The sequence below is a fragment of the Stegodyphus dumicola genome, chromosome 6, assembly GCF_044657685.1.
Source record: "Stegodyphus dumicola isolate Sdum_Otavi_A_Nest chromosome 6, ASM4465768v1".
In the NCBI taxonomy this organism is placed as follows: Eukaryota; Metazoa; Arthropoda; class Arachnida; order Araneae; family Eresidae; genus Stegodyphus; species Stegodyphus dumicola.
Window position 1 is genome coordinate 122,011,289 of NC_140773.1, and position 23,976 is coordinate 122,035,264.

Consider the following 23,976-nt stretch of genomic DNA (forward strand, 5'->3'; position numbering starts at 1 on the left):
AAATTTCTTCCTTGATCGAAATGTAACTGAAGAGGCATTTTAAACCAGGAAATCAACTGTTGTATCATTCCACTGCTTCCACGACAGCCTCACGATCAGGACTACAATACGCTTCAAGCCCCTTGATGAAGTAATCTACGATAACGAGGATATATTTGCTGCCATCAGCGTCCATAAAGCGTTCGGAGGTTGGCGGAGCACTACATAATCCAAATGGCATCACCTTGACCTGCCAGAGTCCTTCTCAGGAAGTAAGTGCCGTCTTTCCTCAGTCATTAGGGTGCAGGTCTACCTGCTATTATCCATTTTTTAAATCAAGGGTCAAAATCCTCCTTCTAGAAAGACTGTCCAGAATATCATAAATTCTTGGAAGATGGTCTTTCTTCGTAGCCTCGTACAATCAGCGATAATCAAAGCAAAATGTAGTTAAACCCTCTTTCGTTCTGACCAGGACCACGGGACGTGTCCATATACTTCCTCAAGGCTCAGTCACGTCGTCATTTTCTGGTATATCTTTTAGAAGTTTTTGTACCTTTTCTTGTTTAGCAATCACTAGCCATCTGAGATATGTTGCTTGATTGGTGGACGATACCCTGTTTCACTTCTATGCTGAAACAAACTCGTTCGGCGTGCCTTAGAAAATAAGCGGGAGCAAACATGTTGAAATAAATGAATAACACATTCTACGCCATTTCTCTTTTCATCGCTTTGTTGAGCATTCTGCAGTAAGTCCGATGTTAGGCTCGCCGAAGCCACGGTTCTGGAGAGTTACTGTTTTCGTTTAACGCAATCACTGGAATACATACTGCAAATACTTCACCTTTCCTAACGACTTTGCCTTATCAATTACATTAACAACTCTCACTGAGAAATCAGTCCTGGATCAGCGAGTGCTGAAGCAAATAGTCGGGCTGTTACAGTTCTTGGGCTATTCCATGGTGCCTTACAGGAAATTTCTGTTTTCAATTATGGATTCAGGAAGTAAAAATTATCTATTGTTCTTGATGCTATTTTGTTATCATTATGAGCTATTATTTGGTGGAGGTATTAACTTCTTCATCTTTAATTCCAAAAAGGATTATGTCCTCAAAGGTAGAATGCAGTTAGTTATTTATAAACTCAAAGAAAAATTATATTTCCATAGAGACTTTAATCCGAATATGCAAGGGACGGTAATATCTGCTGCATATGTCGTGTGATTGGAGGTGCCATCGATGTGTATTCTATCGCCGGACACGGTATCTAGGGTAACGCAAGGCGGCTTTCGGATGAGTTTACCTTCCAACTGTTTTGCTAAATCTTTCCGGAAGATGGTAACATTGGCTCCAGTATCGACAGTCATATTCCAAGGAACTTCATAATATGCCCCATGATCAAGAGTACTACTGCTGCTACTCATTGCAGAAATCGGTAGTGCTTTGAAATAGGTCTTCTCAGTACCTGGCGACGTCCGCTCTGCAAGATTTTTATTTTCCGTCTTACGGGGTGTTCTGCAGTTGCGTTGCTTTGTACGTGGCCTTCACCACTGCAGTTTTAGTAACTTAAAGTCTTTTTGTTGTCACTCTTGTTCCATATCAAGACATTGACTTCCCTGGTTATATTGTCTAGATGAGCAGTTAGTTGATTCGCCGTCTCCTGGAAATCATCAACTCCAGTTTGTGGTGGTCTCTGTGGGCTGCTTGCTGGGCTGCATTGAATTTCATGGCGTACACTAAAGTGCATTTTAAATTATTGACATCTACCATTCGCTGTGCTTTCATACCTCAGGATCCCGGGTACCATCGACAGTATTTTCCTTGTTTCTATTGGGCAGTCCGAAAAAGAGAGTTGAGACAGCCTTTCAACATTCGTGGTAAGCTCCTGGAGTGTTTCCGTAGGCTTCTCTTGGCGAGATTTCAACTGAAGCATCCTATAGTCTTTTAAACTCTTCTCCCAAAAGCGCAACTCCAACGCGCCGAATAGAGCTTCGAAGTCAAACCTTTGGTATTCCGGATGAATTTGAAAGATATCTGCTGAATTTTACTCTCAGAGAATTGGCTAGATGGCATTCTTTAGGCTTTGTAATCCCATCCAGTTGCGTTCACCACTATGGTGAACTGCGTCTTGCACACCTGAAAGGAAGTCTTTCGTCTATACGTGAATAGTTTTAGTGAGGCTTGGAATGAGATAACTTCAGATCTTAAGGGTTTAGAATTGTGACCAGCTGTCGTTATGGACTTCTTCAAACTATCAACTTCCTTGGCGACAGCAGCAGATAATCTGCCTTCGATTTGTTGTTCAACAGGAGAAACGATTTCTTCAATGTTTTCAATTCTATCTTGAATCGTGTCTAGTCTGCGTTCAGTAGTCTCGAATGTGGCTCTTATTATGGCAGTAATTTCTCTTTTCATTTCCTCTTGACTTGTTTTCATCTCTCTTTAATAAATTCTTGTCTCTTCTTTAACGGAGTTGACGCCTCCTTTCAATTCCTCTTGGCCCGCTTTCATCTCTTCCTTGAACGCAACAAAAGCTGCCACGAGCTGTCTTAGTTGCTCTTATGTCGCTCTTTTCACCAGCATTCAACCCCATTCTTCACACCAAAAACTGTTGCGTGCGTACAGATTATGAATAGATTGAATGCACATAAAACCGATGAGAGTTGATAAAATTTATTTTTTACCAAAAGAAACACTTCACAGGTGTGGAATTTTCCACAATAATAATCCTACAACTCTTCACAGTTTCACTCAATCCAATCAGTAATTGCACTTCAAACTACTAAGAACGAAAACACAACGCAGTGCTAAAAGCATCTAAAACGAGACGCTCTCTCGGATATCTCAATATTGCGACTTCAGCTCTAAACTAATAACCACTACTAACTGATGCTCTCTTCGGTCTTACATAGTTTTCCCCGACCAGGACTTAAAAGAGAAGAGCTAGCTCATAGAGCTTTTTTCCCTGAAACAGGCAGCGGGCAGTGATGACGTAGCCATAATGACACTGAACGCGGAGATGCAATTGACAACATAGAAATTAGTGTTTTAAATTTGAAGAATCAGCATTTAAAATGAGCTGTGTGTGAAAGACAGTTATCATTTGGAAGAGACAATGTTACTGTAGTATGCGTTTTACACTGAACATTAAAAAATTTTAATTTAACAAATTTTAAAATAACAAATAAAATACGCTACTCTTAACATAAAGTTAATTTTTTTTTTAATTTGCAGGGATTGTTTTTTCTTTAAATGCCTGTTTATTTCTAATCATTTCTTTATCTGAGATTTAATTAAAAGAACTCTACTACTGCTAAGATAACTATAATAACAGCTATTTAAAATTAATCAAAAAGCAACCTTAAATTGGCATAGTTTTCAAAATTTCTGCTAATCTGAGTTTCAGCCTAATTGTAAATTTTACATTGGTATATTTCCCGATTCAATATAATAACATATATATTTTTTAATAATTTTGTAACTTAGGCTTACATCAATATTACATTTAAATAAATACGTGTAAGATTGTTATTTTAATTTAGACAAAACAACTTTACTCACAGTACCTAAAAAAAATATTTAATTTTTCAAAAGTGGGGGTTAAGGAGGCAGGTCTTCTTATGTCAATTACTTTAATTTTATATTATTATATTTTATCTAGAATGCTAAGCTTGCACAACATCGAATCAATAATAACACAGGATACTATAAAAAATAAATTTAACAATAACTTAACAAAATTAGTTCTCATTTGAAATATGCTTTACGCTATTAACTTCTAAAATGTCATCTACAAATACTTCAAATCAAAACATATTATATATGCTTTCTTGTACAGTCACAATGCAACTACAACTTGTTGAAATATTACTTATTGGCTGCCACATTCGAAGCAATCCACTTTTTGTCTTTAGGGCTGCTTTTCTTTGGGAAAAATCATATGCATTTCTATTTAAGATAGTGTATTTAATTATGGCAAAGCACACTAGGGCTATCTGCCTAAGAGGAGGAGTGCCTTTCGTGGAGGACTTTCTAAGGGAAACTGGCTCGTATACACGTTACACATGGGAAAAACCACGAAAACACTCATGCAGCCAGCCCGTTCGCGGGATTCGAACCTCGGACCGAACTACCAGTGTTCAGCGACTTTACCGCTCGGCCGCTATTTCTATTTAAGAAACTTATTCTAATAAAAGTTCGCACTCTGCAAAATAAACGAATTGCTTCTCTGTTAACTTCAGGATAATGTTTCTCCAGTTTATTAATTAAACAGCCAATTACATGCTTCCCTTTATAGTAACTTGTATCATGAACTGCACAAAATATATTTTCGAACTCGTAAACTGCATTCATCTATGAATGGGAAGGTGTAGTCAAACCTCCAATCTATTAATAAATCCAATATTTTAATTAAGAATGAATAATTTAATCCATTCTGAATTAAAATATTGGTTCATCAGCACTATTTTTAGATATTGTTCCCAATGATGGGTCTTTGTTTCGCACACGGTAGGCAATATAACCTGCAACATATGTTAATGCTTCTTTTTCGGCGGTCGAAAATTGTCTGGCGGAATTCAATTCTAATTCCCAAGATATAGGAGAAGGTTCCACAGGAAAAAGTGGAAGCCATAAGAAAAAGCGGTTTCTCAGTAATTTGAAGCAGTGCGCTAAATCTGCAAAAACCCATATTTTTTTTTTGTTTGCAATACTGTATTTGGAAACTGAGAACTATTAATCGAAATCTGTAACTCTTTTCACAAAGTACTAGATCATCCTAAATCAGACACTATTGCTTTTCCTTCTACTCCAGATGGTTGTGTTTGCGTGTGTGATTATGGCAAAGCCTCGAGGGCTATCTGCCTAAGGGGAGGGATGCCTTTGGGGAGGACTTTCTAAGGGAAACTGGCTCGTATACACGTTACACATGGGGAAAACCACGAAAACGCCCATGCAGCCAGCCCGTTCGCGGGATTCGAACCTCGGACCGAACTACCAGTGTTCAGCGACTTTTCCGTCCGGCCGCTGGTGGGCCCAGATGATTGAATATGTCTTTTTCATTCGAGTGTTAAAATCAAAAAGTATTGGTTGCGAAATGAGACCTCTGATTAAACCAAACTACACGTTTTGAAAAGGACCGAGAATTTGGTCCAGTTTAGAGTCATAGCTAAGTTTAGAATCTATATGCATTTCGTCGAAACCGAGAACGCATATTTTTTCTACAGAGTTTAAATATTCCCATCGTTCCTTCATTACAGGAAGAACATCACTCTGAATTCTTGAACTACATGAAAATTTAGCGCACCATCTCCTTAATATGTTAGTGCTAGGTAAAGGAATTCCTATTTTTTCTTACCAAAAACGTTGCTTATAGATGACAGAGCTCTTATGACAATGCAACGTGAAATATCTTCACTAGTCCACCTGATTTATTCCTTTTTTTCTAGCAATGCGTTAATCTGCGTCTTTGTAAAAATAGGCTTTAGACCGTTTTTCCTAATTCTCCGATCCGTGCTATTTTTTCCTAAATTTCGCTGTTTGGGATTTTAATTTCTAAATTACCGATACAAATTTCTTTCTAGATGTCGTCCACCTTCTTTGTCGCTGAGCAAACATTCTAAAATTTTTCTTTTCTCTATTTTTCAATATTTTATTACAATTTTCTAAGGATATTATTTTGTTCTTCAAATTATCAATACATTTTTTTTTTATCTTTACACTTAGGGCATTCAGGGATATTGTCACTTAGGACATTGTCACTTGTGAATTTTATTTCAAAATCATTGACATTTGATTTATTATTGTCAGCTTCAATTTCGTTCTCAGCTTCAAAATAAATTTTCTTTGGTATTAATTCATGTAGTTTTTCAAAACCACTCTGCATTACTTTTCTTTTCAAATGTCTGCGATTTCTTGGTGTTGTTTCGTTTATTGCATACGATAAATTTACTTTCGGCACAGTATTGCATTTCAACAGTTTCTTTTGCGGCAATCCAAGTAAGCGATTTCTTATGTCATCTTCATAATCACTGCACAGAAAATGTTCGCCATAAATTCTTGCGTTTTTCACATTAATAGAATCCTGTCTTCGACATTCATGTATCCATTCTTTTGTCAAAAGCAAATTGTCCTTTGGGAAAGCATGAAATACAATATCTCTTCCTTTCGTATTTCTATAAGCGTTACGGCACGTTGCTACAGCACAAGAAGCCACATTACATAAAGGATACTTTAAATATAGAATTTAAAAGGAAAGCTGACTAAAACTATATCAATATATATACAAATTATTAAATATTTGCATTATTAGAAAAAAATATGTATGATTAAAATTAATTTGGGATATGCGACCTCCAGAAAATAGTTTCGCAAGTGAATGAAAGTACAGTTTTAAACGCGCGAAATCAGAGCAGGTGCAACACAGACACGTCAGATTACTTCCAATTCATTCCCTCCATGAGGCTCGCGTCGGCGAGGAGTCGAACAAAGAAATGACCTAGCCCTTCTATTTATCCCTGTCCCCGACCGTTGAAAAAAACTCAAGTTCTAGAAATTGCAGGAAGTCATATGAGGGCCGGATACGGTTGCAGATACATAGAGTATCAATTACAGTTATTCATTTGCAATACCCATTACAGTTGCACTGGGATCGGACCAAAATATCTCCAAATCGTCGCCTAGTTCGACAAATTTGGCGATAAAAAATTGTCGTTCAACCCGTTGCCAGTTTGGCGACATCTCTCCAATTTAACGAGTTAACCATTTACTTAATGTTAAATAAACTGCTCCCTATTTTCTAACTTTTCCGGCAAATCATCGCCTCTTTATATTGTCGTGTTACATTATACAAAAGAATACAATAATTTCGCATAAAATTTCACTAAAATTATTTATATATGTACAAAATTCGTAACTGCATCATCAGCTGATCAAATTTGCATATACACACAAATTTATTTACGCAAATGGATAATCTGCATGCAAGTTTCTATGGCTTCAGTTTGGCTAACGCCATAGTCAGCCTTTTCATAATTTCTGCTTAACTTTTGACACCCAGTATAGTATGTTAGCTTTTTTATCCATTATTTTACTGCTAGTAAGTCGTACCTTAAATAGAAGCACATTTAAAAAAATGTGCATATGATGTTCTCATATTCAATGTTTTTCATTTTACTACGTTGCTACGTTGCGTTACTACGTTGCGTATACTACGTTGCGTTACTACGTTGCTACGTTGCGTTACTACGTTGCGTAAAGTAGCTGAATGTTCCTCTGAATGCTAAGAGAGCTACCAAATTTAGTAGATCTCTTAAAGTACTAATTGGTAGAACGTTTTCTTTAAGTTCGTACGTAAGATAGAGTAATCCTTCTCAGTTTCAACAAAGGTGTATCAAATTGCGGCAATTAGCTTTCTTTTTACATATAAATCATTACTTTTCATTTAGCGTACAAGCTCTGAATAGTAAAGAGTATTTTAAATCCAATGGCGAGCACTTGCCTATTCAGCACTGAGGCGCAGAATGGTAAATATAAGGATCATTCGCCTATGTTTGAAAAGGCTTCAAAAGAAATTGTTCTCTGCACGGATGTTTATTGATTGGTTCAAGAACTGTTTTTTTAAATGACGCGTTATATAAAATTAAAAAACACCACTTTAAATTTTTTTTATTGCTTAACAACACTCCATTCAGTCCTGGAATTTGTTGAACTCATTTCGATCATCAAGTGCTACCTCACATCTATAGCCAATAAATTTTACATTGATTGCTGCTTTTTAGCTTGTTGCAAGCAAAGAATTTTCTATTGAAAACAATGGGAAACCAGTTAGTGTTCGTGGTGAAGCAGAACTTACAAAACTTTACTTCGTGGACCTCCTTTTGATAAGAGGTCCACCAGCGGCCGAGCGGTAAAGTCGCTGAACACTGGTAGTTCGGTCCGAGGATCGAATCCCACGAACGGGCTGGCTGCATGAGCGTTTTCGTGGATTTCCCCATGTGTAACGTGTATACGAGTTAGTTTCCCTTAGAAAGTCCTCCACGAAGGCATTCCTCCCCTTAGGATAATAGCCCTTGTGCGCTTTGCCATAATTAAATAGACCACCATACACCACCTTTTGATAAGAAGGAATCAATGTGCAAATGACATTAAAACTTCCATGATGAATGTTAATTCTTCTTATCATTATTTCTTGGCTTAAATAACAGCTAAAAGTAATAATTGATAGCAGGATATTATCACCAGGGTATGATTGGTAAGAAATGTAGAAGGAGAAGTTTGGAAGTAGTAAATGAAACGGAAGTCAAGAAAATAAACTTATGCCATTGTCAGTAGTTGACAGTGGAGCTAGAATAACTTATAATAATTTTGAATAAAATGAGAGTATGAAAGGATGAATTAAAAGCGTTAAGCCAGGCTTACAAGTAAAAATTTCTTATGAGTTTTTTTTTTTTTTTTTTCTTTCACGAAAAGATCGAAATTTGCTGATGGTTTTTAAAACTACCAAAGATATTGAAAAAAGAAGAAATTCCATGAACCTTTTTGGCTTGGTTCATAGCCAGAATTAATTTTCGTTGTACTCAAACTGATTCTTCATAAAGTTTCAGTATCAATTTATGTAATAATCATTTCAAATGAAGTTATTCAAATTCTGTGTCAATGACCAGTGCTGCAGAGTACTCTTCCTTTTAGGTAGTCTCCTAACCCGTAATTTCTTTAATAAAATTATATATCTTTTATTATTAGATCAAGCAAATTACGATAGTTTCCGTTGGACGTACTGAGAAGGAGAAAATATTGCCACTGTATTTTTTTAGGATTAAGGACTAAAAAAATATGCCTCACTTGTCAAATAACATTTTCATTTGCAATATGACCTGAAGTTCCATATAACTTCATAGTAAATGAAATCTTAATTGTTTCGAACTTACCTTAGATGTATCATGATTATAAATGATATCAGTTGCCGTCCTTGTGAAGAGATGCGTAGCGTATTCTCCCCTCAAATTTTTAATAAGAGTCGTTCCATTATGGAGATCTACACCAATGAACTGCTACTGGGTAAATAATATATTAATTTCATTGTGTTACAATTAGACTTTTTTTACATTTGAAAAATATTTTATGTAGTAGTTTTATATTTCCGAGTTTATTATAAGCAATGTTTTTCGGCTAGAATCTTAAAATATAATTAAATTTATAAAAAAATTAATTACAACATGAGAGTATTACAAATTATTAATGCAAAAATTACAAAGGGGAGAATTTAGGTAAGGCTAGAGAAACGACTGAAACTTAAAAAGGGTATAATATTCCCTTTATTTAAAACTGAATAATAACAGAAGGTACACTTTGTACTTACAAGTCAGCCAATCACTTGTGGGGTGATAACCTTAAGTAACAGTAAGTCAAATGGAAAATTTAAATTCAACTAAGCTAGTAGCCGAAGGCCATACGAATCAGTTAATCACGACGTTGTCTCTAAATTTAACTGGCGTGGATATCAGCTATCGGCAATTATAATGCAAGGCCAAATATTGCAAATATTACCTTATCTAGCAACCTAGTAACGTGGCGTCGAAAGGCAGAAGTTTTGCAATCTAAAAACCTCTAGTTTAATGCACGCGAACTAAATTTGCATCCTGGCGAGAAAGCGAAAGGGAGAAGTGGCAGTAAATATCCAGAACATAAAATAACTGGTTAACAAAAATAAAACAATATAACATCATTCCCCGTCAAAACTTAAGTAATCGCTACGATGTGCTTTAACGACCTCGGAGAGATCTTAAATTTTAAACTAAAAAAGTAACACACAAAATGTTAAAAAAACGCCCCTTTGGACGAAATTTAAAATCTGAAACCTTTCAGTTTTTTTTTTTTTTTTTTTTTTTTAAATTCTTCATTTACTTATTTTCTATTTATTTATTATTTTAATTTATTTTTATTTTTTAATAAGTTTTACCCATTTGAATTTGTGTGCTATTGCACATTAGTTTATTTTGTTAGTTGTGTAACTTACTTGTGTAAGCCTTGTTTTATACTTTGTGGAACACGAGTTGAAATTAGAGTTCACACATACACACACACACACACAAAAAAAAAAAAAAAAAAAAAAAAAAGAACAAAAAAATATTTTTCTCAGAATCTTTTGTACACTTTCCAATTATTCTACAATTAATTTTTCACCTTCTCAATATACTGAATGGAAGAGCGTGTGTTATCGTACAAGTATTTGAAAATTACCATCTGTTCGAAATCCTACATGTTAATAACTTTAGACCTCAAAAACACTTACTAAGTACTAAAACTAAGTACAATTTTAGCACCTGGGTAATAAAAGTACTGTTTCCGAGAACAGGGTCTTAATATAGTACGCATGGCCGTCCGAAACGTAGCAGAAGCTCCACATAAGCCAGACAGCATTCTGAAGAAAGCATAAACACCTGACTTTGTAACAAATGCAGTTTTTGGCACATCCTCTGGTTTCGCACATATCTGAAAATATCAAGAAGTAAGATCTAGCGTTGTCATGTAATTCGTTTATTTAATCTTCCTAATTATTTCTTCAATTTGCGGTGGGTAAATGGGATATTTAGTAATTATTTTTAACGATATCTATCATTATAATTAATTATAAATTATTCCACGCATCAGGTCTAAAATGTGCGAACCGTTTTGCAAAGAATTAATTGGGTCTTTTGAAAAGAAGCAACAATTCTTGCTGAAACATCAGGAAGAATGGAGAATATTAAGGCTTGGAAAGTCTTGCCAAGAGATTTGAAGATCAACGAGTCCAAGTGCACGGAGTGATTTTATTTCCATTGTTACTGACAACTAAAATGATGCTAAAAATTCACGTAAAATCTATTAAATAAGTTTCAAGAACAAAGAAAAAACCAATTTTATTTACTGGTTTGTTACAAATGGCAGGTGGTAAGAGATTGTCGAGGCTTTTGTGAAATTTTATGCGGACAAACAGAAAAGGACTACAGAAATGAAGAGAGGTGAAAAACCTTGACAAGATTAATAGGTCGTAATCATTCGGATGGTGAAGATATTTGTTATATTTGTTACCGTAAAGAGATTAATTACTGTTTTATCTTTTCGTAATTCTGACCAATGACGTATATACAAGTGCTTTTGTAATAAAAAAAAATATTTAGCATATTTTTATAGTGATTTTTAATTTGCGAATTAATTGGAAAGGTCTGCATCCAGAAACACTTATGGTATACTAGGTACATGTGTTCAGTCTTCAATACATAAGAGTTGCAAATTAAAATTTGTGATAAAATTTATAATTAATAATCTAAATCAACTGAATTTTATGCTTATGTAATTTTTCCTTTTGTCCCTCTTGCAAAGGCGTATGTTTATAAAGTTGATTTCTCATGGAAGATTTGTCACATCTTTACATCTGTCGTAATGTGATTTTAGAATGTATTGCAATGTTACAATATTGTCATTTCACAATGCATAAAAAATTACCTTCATGTAGGTCATTGTCTCAAAAGTCTCATAATCATAATAATCTATAAAACCATTGTAGTAACCAAAGAATGTATCGAATCCTCTGTATATTGGAGTGTAATTTCTTTTCATGTACCCCAAATGCCACTAAAAATCAAGAAAACATAATATCAATACAAAATTCTTGAAAGTAGTAAACATTTTCACAAGGAAAACGCAAATCATAAAACAAAATACACAAATTTAATCAACACTTTTATGGAGTAACATGTGGCCTTTTCTATTATTTGTTCCATTTTCAGTAGGAACTTTCTTCCAATATACAACGCAAAGAAATAAACTTAATCAATATTGACGTTGAGGAAAAAGGAAATTAGCTTGAAAATCGATATTTTATATTATTTTCATGTTAATAGATCTCACTTATTCTTCCATTTATATACTATAGATGTTGTACATTATTTTATCAAATGTTTTATTTTATAGCAATAAGTATAGTCTAAACTTGAATATCCGTTTATATTCTTTGGCAAAAATTTAATTTGAAACTCGAAAAAGAAAAAATTGCTTCTAGGGAATTACGAGGAAAAATAAATACTATTAACTAAATATAAACTTGAACAATTTATCTATTTTTATCACTTATCTTGTGCAAGACAGTACATACCGAAAATAAAAATACACTGCTAAAAATCCAATATTTTCTGTACAGTTTTCAATAAATATATTTAAAAGATATTTTAATTTAGTTTTACTAAAATTATTTCTTACTTTTCCCACCATATGGGTAGCATATCCGAGCTTCCTAAAATGTTCTGGCATAGTCATCACATTTAGGGGCAACGCAGACGCTTCACCCGCTGCTATGATGTAGTGTTGAAGGCCTTAAAGATACGTTAAGAGTTTTTGTGTACGTTTGTAACATTGCGTAAGAAAATTCTTACAAATATCAAAAATTTTGTTATTTAACACGATAATTAAGAAAGATAATTAAGAAGATAATTAAGAAATTGGACAATATTTCCAAACTTGCGTGTCAGTAAAGTTTTACCAATAGCAATTTAATATTTAAAGCTGAAAATAAAAGCATATTGTTTATTCAATCTGAAAAGCTGTGAAACTAAATATGATTTTCTAGTGCTATTAAATAGCAAGTTTTGACAAGTTTCCCAAAATTCAAATAAATTCAATTTAGTAAGGAAAGTAAGATCATAAATTTATTTAAATTCAATACAGCTATTGAATCAAAATATCAAACAAATCTTAATTATTTGTTTCGTGAAATATAAATTTATTTCTTAACTTGACGGCTCTACAGTTAAAATTCCTTGCTACCAGCCAATAAAATAATCTCAGTTAATAAAATTCAGTGTAATTCTTAATTTTATTCATTAGCCAATAAAGCCCTGCTTAAGTATTTTTTCATCTAAAATAAAGTGATAAATGCGAGCATTTATATAGCAGGCCATACATTTATCTGCTTGCTTTCGTTTAAAAAATATAAAGTGTAAAAACTGATGATGAAAAATTATTTGTGTTAGAACACATGAGCAAAGTTTTCGAATGGGAAGTTTATAAACATTCGAAATTTAATAATTTATTCTGTATACATAGCTTACTTTTTATATTCATGTCTTTCTTCTGATCAGGAGACTATTATTTACAGTGAGAAACAATTTGATGTCAGCTGCAAGATTATCTTTTAAATTAACACTAATGATACTAATAAATTAGGTCTGAAACCAAATTCAGGATAAATATTCATAATACGAAGTATCTAAAATGTTTTAAACTAAATAAAAAAATAAGAACAAATATAGATTTAATAGAATTAATGCTACAATATAAAAACACTTATTTAATTCAGGCACCTTATAAAAATTCATATCGTTTAAGCGAAATAAATTAACAAGGCTTATACAGGAAATTACTAGCTAATCATTACTTACTAAACTTAAGAAGTAATTTTAAACTGGTCCTAAATCGTACTTCTGTTTATTTATTATACTCCAATTGGAGATATCTTAACTAGAATAAAAGTCTATATTTACCACATACTATTGCTAAAATTAGGAAGATGGCAGAATATATGCGCATGATATTTTCCCAATGCACTTATAATTAGTTATTGACACAGAAGTGAGATAAACGAGAAAACTGATTAAGCATGAACAAATTTCAGGGTACTCGTAGTCAATTCTATAAGGGTTTAATTCCATAAAGTTTTGAGTTTTGATTACTACAGCCGTAATGTAGCTATAGACAAAAATAATTATGTAGTACATGCTTTGAGAGATATCCAAATTGGCATATTACAATTGCTGAGATGTGACTTCTGCTCCCTGCTAGCACCTGACAACCTGATACTCGATAGCTTCGAATGTGTGACAGAGTTAAGTATCACGGATGTCGTCAATTTGCAACAATAATCCCTTTTTCACGTTTTCTTAACATACAACGTTTTCTTAACATACAACGTTTTCTTCAACGATTGTGCAATGATAATTCTGGAGTATTGAGACTATGTGGGTCTTTGAAGATATACAATGTCTCCTGAAGAAGTTGCTACCGATTGCTGTATATTTTTTGAAGCGCTATAAACCTTTGAAACGATGGTGAACATAGACATGTGCTGCAATATTACTGGTATATTTTAATCGTTTGGAAGGCAAAAACGTATACTGTTATTCAGTAAAGCATGGCAGGATGTTATGTCATCTAATGGTCTAAGATAGATAGATGTAAATAACTTCTTCCGGAACTGCATGATTTTAAAACACCACTGTCTAATTTCTTCTGGAATCATGAACAATTCAGAAATGAAAATATGCTTTTGATGACATTAGCCACATTCTGCTTGTAAATATGAAATGCCGGGTTATAAGGTGCCTGAAGAGTTTGTGTTAGGTATAATAGCTCTCCAGTTATGGACTGGCAGAACTGCTTTTCCAAAGTGATTCTCCATTGGAATCTCTATTTAGAAAGAAGTAATAAAGAAAGGGAAATGAGAATGTTGATAAAATTGACTTAAACATTCTTAATCATATGTTTCGTTAATTAGAACATTAGTTATCACAAATGGTTTTATGACAGCCAGTTGAGGAAGAATACCACCTCTTACTTCCACAATCCGTCTTTCGTGACGAAGTAAATAGATCGGCAGGGATAGAGCAATGGCACTTTCAACTATAAAGCATCCAATCGCAGCTACAACTTTTGCAGAAAAAACATACAAATATGTTTCCTCACCTAATCGCATAGGATATTTTCCAGTCATTAGTGCTGCTCTTGATGGCGTGCACATGTATTCTCCATAGTAAGCGTTGAGTATAATTCCTGATGCTGCTAAAGCATCCAAATTCGGGGTTTTTATTTGCGGTGATCCATGAAAACTGACATCATTCCAGCCCTGTGGAAAAATTTAAAAAAAAATTACCTTTACTGAAAATAATGCTGTGCTCCCTCACCTACAAATAAGTTCAATACAAATAGTGGTTAATCCTAAGACTGGTTATAGACGGTTTAATAATATTTCATCGATCTGTAAGTAGGAATGGTCGATTAAATTAATTCAAAGAAACTTACTCCCGGCTCAACTTACTCCCGACTAAGCTGTCGATCTGGAATAACCGTCAATATGCATGTCATTATATTAAGACAATGAAATCTCGAAATGTTTAATATTGCGAAAAGTCTTTACATATGTTACATATCCTTGTTACATATCCCGATTTCAAGCACTGAAAAATTTCGGATTAACCATGAGGGAGTTTTCCGATTGTCATACGTGTCTCGGATCAGTCGCTTTTTGTGATTCCACTCTATTTGGTAGGATGTAAATATTAACAAGTTGTAAGCATAACGCATAACAACTGTGCCTAAATTTCTGTGAGTAAAATAACTTAGCAAATAATTTACTACAGCAAAAATAGCAAATGGATGCTAAAGCATTTTCCCAGATTTAGCGGAATGTGGAAAATTTACAAAATATGGTATCTCTAGTTTTGTCAGACAAGGACATCTGAAATCCCAACATGAAAATATAAATACATGTTTATACTGTAATACTACATAGCCATTACATACGTGTTTTCAAAACAAATATAACGTACTTTCGATAATCAGGCTGAGGACTATCCGGTTTGCGCATCGCATACAGGCACACTCAACGCTATGTGCGAGAGAGTGTGTAAAAAACAAACATAGGCGTACTCTAGAAACCACCTAATTGTGTGTGTAGGTTTCGGTTCAACAATTAGCTCATGGAATTAGTTACATCGTTTCGGTTGTTCACTGAGAATTTTATTGTTTCGTGCACATTTTCTTCTTATTCTTTCAAAAATTTCAGAACTAAAAATGAATAAAGAACATGCTGCAAGTACTAAACGCAAGGAAGTTGTTTTAATATTAAAGCTAAAATTTATATTAATTAAAAGATTTGAATATCACGAGACAATAAAGCTATAGAATCGATCTCGACAAAAGAGTATTCAAATACAATCGTAAAACAGTAACATTTCGAAAGATACGGCAATGAAATTCGACAAACATTTAAACGTTCTCAAAAACAATGTAAAATAAGTAAGTAGTAAGTAAGTCTAAGTAAAATTACTCATTTCTTAAAGAAATAAATAAATACAATATGCATTAAAGTTGATATACGTGACTCGCCCTATTCTGCATAATATATGATCCATGGCCCGCACTGTTGACCCTCACCGCGTTGATATCCGTGACTATTATATTCGCATATACAGTGTACACTCGAGTACACTGTATATGTGAATATCATAACTGTAACATCATTTTAGGCTTTGTAGAAGATATATGATTATAAAAATGAGCAAATATTTGGGCATTTAATTGCATCGCGTGTAGGCACTTTGAAGATTTCTTTCAGGCATATGAAATAACGGATGAAATCTTTTCAGACTATCTAATTAATATAATAGAAAACAATAAAGAATTTTTTTTATTTTCAAGTGATAAATAATGAAAAATATTGACTTAAATTTGGAAATAAAATAAAATATTGATTGGATAATATTCAAATAATATTTTTTGTTTTATTTAGAATTTCGGAGTGCTATTTCGGAGTGTTATAATATTTCTTTCTTTCTTTATTCTAAATTTTATGTTTATTTTTCTGTTAAATTGCTCTGCACATCTACGGATATCATGATCCAATGCGAAGGTGTTCTTAAATTGCAGTTTTTTAGTATTTTTTTTTTTCATTTACTAGCATGTTCATAAGAAAAAATTATTCGATTTCGTTTTTCTGATTACTCATTAATTTTAAAAATATTTCTCCTTTGACTTTTAAATAAATTTCAAACCTGTTTAAATTACATGCAGACGTGAATTCAGTGCTTCCTATTCAAGGGATGTCACCCCTATCACTCTAAATTAGCTGTGAAGGTTAACAAGGCAACACGTCTAGAAATAATCTACTAGGATTCCAGGACAGCAAATTTATTCGCTGCTTGAAAACAACAATATTCATTCCAATCTTAAATATACATAAGGAATTTTTTCAGATCAAGTTTAGAGATTAATTTACAAGCGTTACGTAACGTATTTTGAATAAGTGTAAATTTTATTTTAAGATAAAACTTACCAAATCATCAGCATAAATAATAACAATATTCGGAGGTTGGAAATTCTCCCTGACGGCAGTCAAGTACACGATACGTAAGAACAATATAGAGACTCCAATTATGTATTTCATATTTTTGTTCAAATTTATGAACTTTGTTCGAAGCACACCTCTTCCTTAAAAGTCTAAAAGAATAATATATGACATTAAAACCCTTATAAAGATAGTTTCACAATATTCTTAATTAAAAACTAATAATTTCAAGTAGTTTTATGTACACTTTTTTAAATTTTCGGTGTATGACATAAGAAGTGAAAAATTATTAATAGAAAAAAACAAAGTAGTCGAATAATTATTTCACTAACATTAACGCGAATTCTAAATTTTCTAATTTATAATTTTTTTGTTGTGCTTAAATTATAAATCATTAAAGCTGCTTGGCACTTTTACTTAATATGGACCTGAACCATTCAATTTCTTATTTATCTTCAAATAAAACATGACTTCAAATAAAATATGACTTATTTTTCATAAAATTCTAAAAGGCCGAATTTTGATTTTCGCCATAAAATAAAATGCAAATGGAATTGTTTGCAAAAGAATTTTTGTACACGTTCTTTTTCCATCATATATGATAATCATGTTCAAGAAGAAACATTTCCGTCTCTTAATAGAAATGGCAATGCATAATAATTTTTGCACTTCAGGCAAAAACAGGAGGAACAAAATATCCAACCCAGATGCACCTTTCTCCTCCATGTAACGAAGCATTTCTTTAGCCCTTCACTATGGGTTATCATTTTGGCTTTTCCGTTGTCTTCAATCTCTTCGTTTTCTTATTCATCTTCATTTTCACAATTTTCATCTTGTCCCATCCATTCTTCAATCACCATGAGTAACTTTTTCCCAGCCTGGAATTTTCTTAAATAAATCAACTGTTTCACAATTTTCTGTCACTTCTCTGATTTTGTGAAATTCGTTTTCTGAACAGTCCACCAACTTTCTCCAGGAACGAAAGAGGCTTATTTGCTCGATTTCACCCCAAAGGAGCTATCCATCCAACAATATCCAAAATATCTATTTTCTTCAGTTTCGCGATCATATCACACCCTTTCTTAATGGGTAGGACAAGAAATGAAAGAAGTTTACGTCTGTATTTTTTCTTCAATGCCTCCAAAACGCCCTGGTCCATCGGCTGACACACTAACTTTACGTCAGGAGGGAGAAGCATGCCTCTTTTATCTTCGTCTCGAAGCTGTCTTGCATCAGGATGGGATGAGGCATTGTCTAGAATGAGAATCGCTTCCTTGGTAGATTTTTTTTTATTTTGAAAACTTCCATCGTTCCATCGATGGAACGAGCTGCTGATGAAACCATGCATTAAATATTTCTCCATTCATCCATGTGTTTGACTGATTCCAGTACCAAACAGCAAGATCATAGTTGATTTCGGTCAAATTAGTATACGTTTTTACGTTTCTAAATGCCCCGGGATTTTTGATTTGCCTATAAGCGCTAGAGTGAGCTTATGGCGGCCTGTTGCGTTGCTGAATGCCAAGCTTGTGACTGTCTTCTTGCTTCTTTTGTAGCCAGGTGCCGATTTTTATTCCCTGAATGCTAGCGTTTTTGAAGGTAGCATTCAAAAATTCAGACTGGTCTCATCACAGTTATAAATTTGATCTCCAGATATACCCTCCTTTTCAATTAGTTTGTGGAAATTATTCTTGAATGTTGCAGCATTTTTTGAAGTTATCAGATAGCTTTTCTCCCACAAATGTCTACCTGCCAGATGCCGTACGCTTTTTCCATCTGGCGAGCCAGCCAGCACTAACAGTGAATCCAGGCTCTCCTTCTTGAAATTCATCATAAAATTTTAGGGCTTTCTGTTGTAAAATTGATACTGAAATGGATGCTCCCTGTTCTCTTTGCTGCCTGAATCACAAACAAAGCGCCTCACTTACCTTTCTCGTATTCACCACCTTTCAATACTTTTTCCTTCCTCTAAACTATCCGTACACGCTCTTTTCACACATCAAGACTCGATTTCGGACTTCTTTTTTTTTCAACCTATCAAAGTAGTGCGTCCAAAACCTAAATCCATGGTAATTTTGTTTACACTTTCTTCTTTGCCCAGTCTCTTTAAGGCATCTAGTTTCATTTCCATTGTCACGTTAGTTTGTTTTTTCGAACGGCATTTTACTTCACAGAATATTGAAAAATCCCAAAAATATGTTGACACTTAAGAAGTTATCACACTTTGCTACAGTCCCTGCTAGATGGGACTTTTCTGAGAAACGAGATTCCGTTAGCACTGATTTAAACGGTAGAAGTTCTAGAAAAAAAAGCCCCCCCTGAAGCGAAGTTCCGCCTAGCTACGGAAACGATATTCCGGCTACACGAGATATTTTCAAACCTCACTGAAAATGCCTCGGCTAAACCTCTGTTCCGGGTAGAGACAACCAATCAGACGAAATTTTGAAACCAATCAGACTGAAGCATCACGTGATCCCAGTCTAAGCTATAATCGATTAGTGTTTGGCATTCAAGTCTTTGTAGTAAGTGAAAATTGTAACCCAGCTACATGGGTTTTCTGGAATTGTGCTGGTTCTGAGAATTGTCCCATTCGATGTCAAGTTCCGCGTAACCGAAACATAATGTGATTGAGGTTTACGCCTAGATGTGAACTGAGGAACGATTCGCACAATGAACTGGTGTGAGTTTAGTTTGCAATACGATGCAGTCACAAAACTTCAAACCAATCTCCTAACATTTCGTAACAATAGAAAGGAATGTGATCCAGTAACCAGCTGCTATCTGACTTCTTCGTATTATCGAAAGAAGCAAACAGCGTTGCCAAGTATTACAACATATCTTGCAATTTTTTCAGCAATTCCAAGTATTAATGACACAGTACGAAAACGCCAAAAATTACAGAAAAAGAACACTGAAATCTTTGAACAGAACAGAAAAGACGTACACATAAATAATACTTATATGAACTGTATGTAGTATTTGCTCTGTTTGGCCTAGAGATATCTTAAAAAGTTCCTAAAATGTTGACAAGTTTGCCGGACTCTACCGTACTTATACAAGAGATACTATATTTTAAATACGAGTACAATCTCCCTAAAATTATTTATAAAATTCGTAACATTATCCCCTTCCAGAGGACTGCACGTCACAAATAGTGCAATCTCTGGACAGGAAGACATACTTTTAACTAAAGAAAATCAATAAGTGAATACTAAATGCAATACTTAAATAAAAATTTCAATAAATAACACACAAATAATAAAATATTAAATCAATGAATAAATGCATGAATTTACAAATTTATATACACATAAAGACCATCGCCTTAGTATACTATTTGCATTGTATACGAGTACACTATGGGGACAACATACTATACGTACTATGTGTAAAGAGATAGCCTGTCGTAATGAAAGACTTAAAGCTTAGAGGACTTACGGACACTAATTACGACGTTTTTCAGCCTGTTTAGGAATGTGTAAGGACCATCCCAAAGAAACTGTAGTTTGAAAGTCCTTTCTGTCCAATTGGGTTCTATAACTCCACCTTGTCACCTACGCTGAACTGATGTTCTAGAACACTCGTGTCGTATCAGGTCTTCTTCTTTTCCGCCGCCTAGTTGACTCGCTAACTTGAAAAAGTGTGCATCACTTCAAACCATGCCTGAAGATACTGAATGCATTCCTCAAGCAATGAAGGCGCACGCGAAGGGCAAGCAAACAACAGATAACAAAGTAGACGGAGGTCGCGGAGACGGAAGTTTGGGTTTTATCTGTGCGGAGTAGTTTACATGGTTCTTTAATTACAGCCGATATCCGAGATAAAATTTCTTTCTTGAAAGAAATGTACCTGAAGAGACATTCCAAACCTGGAAATCCAATTCTGTATCATTCGAGACTGTTCCCATTCCGCAAAATATAAGATATTCATCTTTCAAATTAATTTGCATGAAGTTAATTAACAAATTAAGCTATTTAAAAGCAACAGATGTGGTTCTTAAGAATATTACTTTTTAATCTGATTAATTTAAATGAAAATGCAATTAATTCAATATTAAAAACATCAAATATTAAGGACATTAAATATTTTTACAGAATTACGTTACATATTTTTTCATTTTTCAAATACACAGACGATAAATTTCATTTCCATGCTAGTCTAAATGCATATACATCTAATATCCCATAAAAGGTTCGCTATATTCTGCCTAGGCAATCTCCAACGGTAATCTATGCTAATAAACCATACTAAAATTTAAAAGAATCCCTTTGATCGACAATTAAATTCCGAGCCCTTGCATATTTTTTATTTTTTATTTTCCCCCTGTAATATATATAAAATATATAATACTGTAAAAATATATATTTTAGCCGAAAAGGTTTATTATTTTCGAAATGAGATTTTGCGTGGAATCACTATAAATGCGTTGTTTCTCTTTCCCATTCGAGTTTGTTGCCATAGGGCAAAATGTAAGATATTTATCATTCAAATTGAATTTGTCTATTGTAGATTAACAAACTATACTATTTTAAAGCAATAGAAATTTGCAGTTCTTAAAAATATTCTTCTCTTACTTTTAAATAGGATTGATTTAAATAGTAAAAGTGCATTTACCTCATGATCTATCTAATTAAAAATATTCAGTATATTCACAGAATGACGTTATATATATTTTTATTTATTTCATATTTTGCAAAACTTTAATGAATTTTTATCAACAAACTCAACGACTTTAAAGCAAACAATGGAATAAAACATTTTTATCTCCAGCGTGCAAGATTATCTATCGTAAATTCTAAAGAAATGCTGTTTTTAAATATTTTGTAATTTTGCTGTTGAATTGAACTTTATGTGGCCTAAGTGCAAAGAAAGTGATGTTTAATAAATTAAGTTAACACACAAGCTGTTAATAAACAAAAGGACACAAAAAATGTTTTGCAAGACATCTAACTAAGAAAACTGAACTGAATATGACGAACTAAAAAAACTGAAAAAAAGTGTAAGCCAACAATTATCACTGCATCGGCAATTCTAAACATATTCTGCTATGCAGGCTTTTAAAATGTTGTGATTTTGTTGTTGAACTTTAAATTCCGTAACTGCGAAAAACACGATGCTTAATAATAAAACTAAAAAAAAATGGTTTAGTAGGAGTGAGTGCAACAGCAGGCTAGTAGACTGCAAGTTCAGCGAAAGCGTAGAAAACTTTAACAGACCCTTTGGGCTACTTGCTAAAATCCGAAAACTTTCAGATTTTTTACTTTATTTATTATCTTTTTAGAAATGTAAATACGCCTCCCTGAACTCAGATCATTCTACAAATTACAAATTGTAAGAATATTTCGATGAATGTACGTTAATCTTTAATTGATCTGGAATTTATATTTTAGTTTGCTAATTATGCTTTTAGTATTTCAAAAAATTTGTTTCATAAAAGTTATATCGTGTGTATTTCTTATATTTTGCGAAAGAATTATCGTATCTGTCTTTCCCGTCAGCAAGAGGGTTTTTTTTAATATTATTATTGAATATTTAAATTCCTTGTACACCACATATAGTTATTACACAAGGCTTACAGAGTTTTAGTAAAAAGCAAATAAATACAACAACACAACACAAAATAAAATAAACTTACAAATTCTCAGACAGAAGAAAGAGAATGCAATTTTATCTTGAACAAATACATGAATAGGGGGGGAGGAAATGTAATGTTCACAGAGTTTAACTTAGAAATGAGTTCTTTTCGTTCTTCCGTAAGCTCTGAGGTTAAATAATGATTTGATTTAAAACAAAACTCAGACTTAAGCAAGGAATCTGCTTGAGGAAGTAAAGCATCTTCTAGGAGTAGAAGGAAAGAAGTGTCTTCTAGGAGTAGTTTTATTCTTATTAGAATATGTTTTGATATTTTAGCTCTGCATGATTTTTAAATGTGTATCTGAGTGTGTTTAATGCATTTCAACCTAATATTAACACTTTTCTAAAAATCATTATTCTAAAATTTAATAAAAGAATATTACAACCATTTCAGTGTCTAATATGTTAACTATTTAGTGAATTGTCAAAATATGTGAAAATTGTCAAAATATGTGAATGTTCTTAATATTTGATGTTTTTAATATACGTTGATGAAAAGCAATATTCGAAAACTCTATAAAGTCGCTTTTGATCCAAATTTCACTTGGCAATGAGATTCATCTTTCCTTCTACACTGATATCCTATTAACTATACCAGATGTGACAAAAATTGCGATTTAGTTCGCTTAACTGCACTTTTACAAAACATTATTGAACTTACTTTACTCTGTTGCGTAGTTGCTTGCATAAAATCTCAGTGAGGATTTGTTTACATAACGAAATCAAACATGAAAAATGGCAAACGGAAAACATAGCAAGTTACTTTCATCTTGGACGTCGCAATCGAATCTCAGTTAAAGAATTCGTCTTAAGAAATTCTCTTTTGTTCATATACATTCAGATGCTGCTTTGTCATTAGTTTACAGAATCTAAAATTCCTTCGTCATTAATTTCTATGACTACATTATTTTTTGCAGATAAAAACACAAACACAGAGAACAAAATGTAAGCTGAAAAAGAATAACAGATATTCTTAGAATGATAGTTAGTTTTCTTCCATTTCGTTTCATTTTCTGCAAAAAGATATTATTTCTCGAACTGCAAAAGATATCATTTCTTGTTAATTAGCTCGAAATAAATAATTTTAAATTCAATATTCTGAAAAAAATTAAATAAATGTAAATATTTGAAATCAAAGTATGGTTTCCTGGTGATGTTATATTTAAACATGATATCAACGCTTTCTGTGGATCATTCTATGTTAAATCTCAGAAGTCTTGGAGACTGAAGAAGCCGAAAGATAGTCTTTCATTCAATGAGCATTTCCCTTCA

The 23,976-nt window shown here is 33.3% G+C and overlaps 1 protein-coding gene across 2 annotated transcripts in view; it reads right to left on the reverse strand.

Moving 5' to 3' along the window:
• LOC118190561 (arylsulfatase B-like) overlaps positions 1–23,503 on the reverse strand; it is a 51,392-nt gene extending 27,889 nt beyond the window's left edge. Inside the window, exons 1-6 of one of the 2 annotated variants that reach the window (XM_035361298.2) lie at positions 23,366–23,503; positions 17,059–17,222; positions 14,691–14,850; positions 12,213–12,325; positions 11,460–11,588; positions 8,903–9,025 (exon numbers count right to left, since the gene is read on the reverse strand). In XM_035361298.2, the coding sequence (XP_035217189.1) occupies positions 8,903–9,025; positions 11,460–11,588; positions 12,213–12,325; positions 14,691–14,850; positions 17,059–17,169 (636 nt within the window). In that variant the 5' untranslated portion in view covers positions 17,170–17,222; positions 23,366–23,503. Of the gene's footprint in view, positions 1–8,902; positions 9,026–11,459; positions 11,589–12,212; positions 12,326–14,690; positions 14,851–17,058; positions 17,223–20,508; positions 20,730–23,365 lie in introns of those variants that run through there. The other variant, XM_035361297.2, reaches the window with a different exon arrangement.
• Between the last annotated feature and the right edge of the window lie 473 nt (positions 23,504–23,976).